This window comes from Lotus japonicus, chromosome 3, assembly GCF_012489685.1.
Source record: "Lotus japonicus ecotype B-129 chromosome 3, LjGifu_v1.2".
Taxonomy (NCBI): Eukaryota; Viridiplantae; Streptophyta; class Magnoliopsida; order Fabales; family Fabaceae; genus Lotus; species Lotus japonicus.
In genome coordinates this window covers 70,844,245-70,851,836 of record NC_080043.1, presented here as the reverse complement: position 1 = coordinate 70,851,836, position 7,592 = coordinate 70,844,245, and the positions used below count along the sequence as shown (strand labels likewise).

Below are 7,592 nucleotides of genomic sequence, written 5' to 3'. Positions count from 1 at the left end.
TTGTCATTTATTATCCAAGAGACTATCACATTGTCCTTTCAGAGAAATCTTCTCTATTATATTAGTTACGGTATGATTATGACTGTCATTCTAGTGAAAATTTACGGTGTTTATATTGGGTTAAAACCATATTTTAAAAATAATTTTGTTATTAATGCATTTTGAATTCAATAGCACTTGATATATTTTATTTTATTTTATTTTTTATGATTAAATATTCTATGTTGTTAGTGAAAAAAATTGCAATGTTTCTAAAATATGAAAAACTTGTAAAGAACAATAACGGTGAGTGCTTAAATTTTAATAGTAATAAATTATTTTTATATAAACTATGTGTATATATTGCCCCCACAATAATTAAAGTCAGGATCCGTCACTGCTTATGACCGTACTACCTTGCAACAAGCTGATGAGGATGCTCCTGGTGAAGTAGTAGACAGTAGACACGGTAACTAGTCATGATTCTGATGCTATGGAAACTGATAGTGGTGGCGGTGCGGCTGATGATGATGATGATCCGGGAAAGGCATTTGAAATGAGAAGAGTTAGTTCTGATCTTGAAGGTTGCAGACATTGCAGGCTAGAGAAGGCTTTCAGAGCCAAACCCCAACCCTGCCTCAAAACTGTCAATGGCAGATATTTGCCTCTAAGACACTCTAGACCACAATCAGAGTATTATGCGAGGAGGCTGGAGAGGCTTAATTAACTTAATAAACCAAACCCCGCATGTCAGAACTGCCAATGGCAGATTGTTGCCTCTAAGAAGACACTGTAGACCAGTTTCAGACATTGAAGATATGATGAGGCTGAGGAGTCTGAGGAGGACCAAACTTTGGAACAAGGAGTAGTAGTTTATGATTCTGTTCCTATGGCAAAAAAATCTATTTGTGGTGATCTACGGCATGTGTACTTTTCTATTTTTGTCATTTTATAGTGTTTAAAGGTTAAACCTTACAAACTGGATTGAAAAATTAAGTTGCCATTATGATCTACCTTTATTGTAAAACCAATTCAATTAATGAATGCATGACAATTGACAGAGGAATCTGCACTAAACTATGACAAATTAAAGTAACTAGTCCAATTTTGTAAAATAATAGACAAAACCATTTGATACAAGCTTCAAGACTTGTTATTTAGAGGGACTCGAAGGCACTGCTTAAGAACCAGATCAGAAAAATCTATTTGTTGTGATCTACAGCCATTTTGAAGCTAAACTATAACACTGTTATCTACAGAGAGGCTAATCCTCTTGCTGACTACTTAGCCAAAACGGGGTGTGAGAGACCTTCCCCTCTATCTGCTTTCTTTGGCTTGGGCTCTGCTTGATTTTCTTTCTATTAGCTTTTATGCTTTACTGATATGTAGCTTCCTTTTTCTTCTGTACTGTAGTTTCTCTAGCTTTTCTTTATGCTTAGTACCTTTGTTTCACCTACTTGAGAAGGTTGGTCTCAAGGATTCTTATATCTATATAATCATTCTATTTTCGAAAAAAACTATAACACTGTTTAAAAGGCTAAGCCTTACGGATTATTACAGAGATCAAAACCTAGTTAACCTTAAAGTGTTTTTTTAGACTTTAAAAGGGAATTTGAACAATCACCAAACTTCTTTCTTATAGATTTTGGTAATATTGGTCTAAAATACTCGAGAGAATGACAATCTCATCCCAAACACGAAACTAATAATTTGCAAACTATTCAGCACAAAATGGGACATGGAAATACAATACCTAGGAAGCAATTAACCAAGTTTATCATGACAATTGGAAGCAATACCTAGTTAGAGAATGAAATCCCTTGATGTGGTCAATCATGTGGTCAATAGTCAATCCCTATAATTATGCTATTCCTATAATCATATCATTCAATGTAATCAATAGCATTAGTCAACTGTAGTTATTATAGAATTGTTGTCATGATGACTAGCACGATTATAGGATTAGAATTAGTAGTCATTGCTGTATATAATACTCATGTATTCATCTATGAAAATCATCACCTAATTCCATATCAGTTATACTATTCTAACTTGGCATCAGAGCACTTAAGCCTTGAAGGCTCTTGATCCAAAACAAACCATGTCATCCGCTACCAATTCAAACCACAAAAATGACCTTCCATCCACTGTATCTGTCAAGCTGGACATAGACAAATATCCACTATGAAAATCACCGGTGTTACCTATAATCAGAGGTGTCAGGCTCGATGGTTACATGTTAGGGAAAAAGGAGTGCCCTGCAGAATTCATCACTGCTGAGGTAGGCACAAGCCACAACACTCATTGGATGCGCACCAGAAGCAAAGATGGGATCCGCAAGCCAAAGCTACCATATATTGGATTAGCTGATACTTGCATAGAAGAAAGGGAACCAGAAAATGCAAAAGAAGCACTCAAAAGACCACAATGGAAAGAAGCCATGCAGAAAGAGTTTCAGGCGCTTATTTATGACCAATCAGACTTGGACATTAGTACCATTTTAAGACCAATAGAACATCATTGACTCCAAGTGGGTTTTCAAAAATAAGTCCAAAGCAGATGGCACAATTGGAAGGAGAAAAGCAAGACTAGTTGCAAAAGGGTTTCAACAAACAGCTGGATTAGACTATGAAGAAACTTTCAATCCTGTTGTCAAGGCCAGCACAATCAGAATTATACTCACAATTGCAGTGCACCTCAATTGGGAAGTCAAACAGCTTGACATAAATAATGCTTTCCTCAATGGTTATCTAAAGGAAACTGTGTTTATGAATCAACCAGAAGGTTTTGTAGATCCAACCAAACCTAATCATGTCTGCAAACTATCTAAGGCAATCTATGGACTTAAACAGGCACCAAGAGCCTGGTTTGACAGTCTTAAAAATGCCTTGCTTAGCTGGGGGTTTCAAAACACAAAAAGTGACTCGTCACTCTTCACTCTAAGAGGTACAAATCATATCACTTTCCTTCTAATATATGTAGATGATATAATTGTGACAGGGACCAACACCAAGTTCTTGGAAGCTTTTATCAAGCAACTCAACATTGTGTTCTCCCTAAAGGATCTCGGGCACTTACATTATTTCTTGGGCATAGAAGTTCACAGGGATGCAAGTGGTATGTACTTAAAACAGTCAAAGTACATAAAGGATTTGCTAAGAAAATTCAAGATGGAAAGTGCACCATCATGTCCAACTCCTATGATAACTGGCAGGCAGTTTACAGTTGAAGGGGAGAAACTAAAAGATCCAACTGTGTTCAGACAGGCCATAGGGGCATTGCAGTACTTGACAAACACAAGACCTGACATTGCATTTTATGTTAACAAGCTTAGTCAATTCATGAGCGCTCCCACTTTAGATCATTGGCGGGGCATAAAGAGAATTTTGAGGTATCTCAAAGGCACCATCCACCACTGCCTACAGAGAGGGGGAGTTAGAGAATGAAATCCTCGATGTTGTCAATCATGTGGTCAATAGTCAATCCCTATAATCATATCATTCAATGTAATCAATAGCATTAGTCAACTGTAGTTATTATAGAATTGCTGTCATGATGACTAGCATGATTATAGGATTAGAATTAGTAGTCATTGCTGTATATAATACTCATGTATTCATCTATGAAAATCATCACCTAATTCCATATCAGATATACTATTCTAACTAGGCTGACCCTAAAAGGCAACCAAACCTCATAGTGAAAGGCCCAGCTTATAGCCTCAATCTTGTAGGAACTCTTCAATTGATTTATAACTACTTGATAGAAGATATTGAAAAGAAAAAAATTGATGAAAAGTGCCAAAAAAAAAATTTAAGGTGTAAAAATCAATTTCAACTTATACAGGGAAAATATTAATTTGCATACTTATAATTATCACCAGATTATTTCATTTTTTCTTATAAGTATTGTGTTTTTAAATATGTTTGCAATTCTCTCAGAAACTAGAACCATGATATCAACTGAATTTGTTACCAAATTAGAACCCTTTTAAAATCATTTTAGATTCTTAATATCCAAAAGCCACACAAAAATGTGTACTAATATGATATGAGCCCAAACAACAAACAACTAATCATTCATTTTTTCTTTTCCAAAAAATGCTACTTCCTCCGAAAACTTCACCCAAATGATCATCCGAACCATAAATACGTGTTTTTTTAGATAGGCCAAATTAACATTAATAGGCACAAGGGGTGCCACCCAAATACAAGGATATAGAGGAAAGAAAGTTACAAGCAGAAGAAGTAATAAACCAGAAACGGGGGAAAAAGCATGGGATACAAAGAAGACTAGGAACGATAGAAGCAAAGAAAAAAAAAAAAACACAATAGCTAAAATACTAGGACAGTGCCTTGTTTCAATTTGAAACTTCACCCTGCATACATTCAAAGCAAGCCAGTCCCGTAATCAACCTGGAGTTTCCATGTGGCCACATTTGCTTTTTTTTAAATGGTAATCAATGGTAACAAGTGGGTCTTTTGGATTTTTGGAGATGATTCACACCATTTAGTAGGAGATATAGCAAGGCTCTTTTTTTTCCAATCATGACACCCGAACTCTACTTTATTTGAAGAAAACTAAATTTCATTCACTTATTCCAATAGGCGGCATGCAAAGTTCAATACAAAGTGCGTTCATTTTAAAAGAGAAAAAAATGCAATTGCCAATATTCCACTAACGACTTTTTTCTTGAGCCTAGGAGCTGTATGCCAAATTATAAATGATAAAAGGTAATGAAAAACCCAATTTGTCTAGGAGCTAACAATATCACAACTTCATGAAGCTCAAAAAGTTGACAACATTTAACTCTTAGGGAAAATAACTTCAACTCCTCATAGATAAAAAGACTCAACCTTCATTCTGTCTTGAGCCTTCCAATTTACCATTTGATGGTATCTGCAAGTAGACAGTCAAACATTTAAGAGACATAAGCACATAACAAAAAGACTGCACATAAGAATTTGCAATTTATTTCTCAAGTAAATGAAAATTATAGTCTATTATACTTAACAAGAAATTCCCTCAAGGATGTATAAGCACGGAGGAAGACAATGCATAAGCACAATATATAATTCAAAGTTAAATTGAATCTTTATGAAAAAGAAAAAAAGTAGGCACCTTGAATTGAAGAATTGTTATTGTAGCTCTCAATACAGTATCTCCAACTATCAACCTTAACTCCTTCACAAAATCATGACGGGAAATTTGTTTTGCCTGAACTAGAACGACATGATATATTAGAGACATTTTATTAATCAAGACAAACAGGCAAGAATTGGAGCTATTTTACATACCTTGTATAGTTCATAATGTTCTTTGATAAAACTCATATCATTGTCAGGAACCTTGTCATTGATAGCATTAATAAGCATAGGAAAAGGAAGCCAAGGAGATTTTGGAATTTTCAGGGTGGTAGCAATCCCATTAGCAGTTATTCCCTGAGGTATCTCACAATCAAAAGAAGTTCTTCATAAAGGAATTAAAGCTAAAAATCTTAGGATTTAAGACCATAAGAAAAATCTAAAAATACAAAACCCCTACAAGTTGTATGTGAACACATAAATATGTTTATCAAACAACCAACCTCACACATAAAACATTACAGGAAACAAAATGAGTTAGTAAAGCAATGATAGCTTAAGGAGCTACATTTCTTAAACAATGAGTTAGTAAAGCAATTACATAAAAATACTTACATGATTACATTCCTTAAAATCGACAACATGTTTACTGGTACCATCAGAAATTCTTCCAGAAAATAAAGGCATATCAAGCTAACCACTTGTAATATTTAAGAATAGAACAACCACATCATCTTTCTTATCAAGAGAATAAAACTGAACAAAAATTATATTTAAAGTACAAGTTAAAAAGGTGTAAGTATTCTTAGATAAAAAACATGCAATTAAAATATTGGTATTAACATTGCCTTTTACATAGAAACTTCAAAAACATAAAATGCGAAACTCATATCAAGTAACTTACAGAGACTGGTTGTAATATGTCACCAGAATGATAACTAGCCGAATCATCCATAGAAAAATTAGCACCATAATCATTATTCTCTCCCATGGTTCCACAAAAGTGTCCTATAACAAAGCATCATGTATTAGTGTTTGAGAAGAAACTTTTTCTTAAAAGGAATAACACTAAATAACTTAGCAGGTTGGTTTCATTTAAACAGAGTGAACTCATCAATATGTTGAATGTAAGAGAGTCAAACCACAAGTAGATTATAATCTATGAATGAAACCGTATTTCCTAATACCAAAATGATTTTTGATAGATTTTTCATCTAAATGGAAACAATGAATCGTAGATATGAATTGGTTTTCCTTTGATCAAACCATTGAACACTAATTATACAACTTATCAATGCTACTATCTCAATAGAAAATTCACACAAAAAAGGAATAATGTATATTACCTTCAGCATCCTCAGAGATCTTGAAACTAACAACAAATTGTGGATAGATGTGAGTGCTTATATTCATATTCCATACTATATAGTATCTTGGACATTGGATGTCATCCACCCCATTATCATATACAGAGATGTTGGGTTGAAACTGTTCATTGTTGGTGCCAATGCCAGCATGAAGGACTTCCATGTTCCCCATTATTACACGACAAAGGACTAAGTGCCGAACACCATTTTCGTCAATATCACAATAACGAGCACTGTAAATATGGAAAAATGAATCTTATTACTAGTATGTAAAAGATATTACTTTTCATAAGTTGATCATTTGAAAACTGACCTAGCATAAGGGCAAGTAACAGCTGCAAGCAAAACACCAACACCGTATGTGCATTTGGTTGCACAATGCCCAAGTCCACATTCCATCATTGTAGATAGTTCTTCTTTAGAAAAATGAAGCCAAGCGTATCTAACATTAGCTTCCCCATGGGATTCCTTTGTAATTTTAGCTTGCATCTGGAATAGCTTCAATTGTGCTTGCATTGATGCACCTAAGCAATGTTTTATCTCTATTATCTCAAAATCATTACTGCCAAGACAACTCATTCCATTAAGGAACATCTCTCGTACAAAATTTAAATCTGGTTTTCCCTGTACAGGTTCAATGTAAGGAACTAAACCTACATGATTTTGCGAAATGGCTTCACCGCCACTGGACTCCCTAGCACACTTCCTCGACATGGATTCATCAACCCCATTCACTTTTATTTCGATACGTAATTTCATACACTCGGGTTCGTATGAGTTATAAGATTCTTCATGAGAAGCAACATAGACTTCGGGGAAAAAGCATCCCCCTGCTTCATCAATCCATGCTATGGGTTGATGCAAACCAGTTTTCAAGTCCACCTGACACATGTGTAGAAAATCTAGCATAAGATCACGACCATTTAACCTTATTTCCACAGCTGCCTTTTTTATTTCAAAGTCATTCTTAAACAAGTCAAAGACTTCTCTAGCATATTCCAACCATTCGCCATTACTATAGAGCATCATATTTACAAATCTTTCACTCTTCTAATAGTTTAAATAATGCCTAAGAAAGGATTGTCCACTACGAGAACCAATAATTGTCCTTTGGTTTTCATAATCACCCGATCCCATTTTTTGACAACTCTGCTTGTGGGTG

At 34.7% G+C, this 7,592-nt stretch overlaps 1 protein-coding gene across 1 annotated transcript; it reads right to left on the bottom strand.

The window, feature by feature from the left end:
- Positions 1 to 4,830: 4,830 nt before the first annotated feature.
- LOC130744632 (inactive poly [ADP-ribose] polymerase RCD1-like) lies at positions 4,831 to 7,459 on the bottom strand. The gene is made up of 5 exons (XM_057596802.1): positions 6,744 to 7,459; positions 6,410 to 6,663; positions 5,968 to 6,071; positions 5,277 to 5,420; positions 4,831 to 4,878 (listed from the first exon to the last, which is right to left on the bottom strand). Exons 1-5 carry the CDS (start codon positions 7,457 to 7,459, stop codon positions 4,831 to 4,833), a joined length of 1,266 nt encoding a protein of 421 aa, XP_057452785.1.
- Between the last annotated feature and the right edge of the window lie 133 nt (positions 7,460 to 7,592).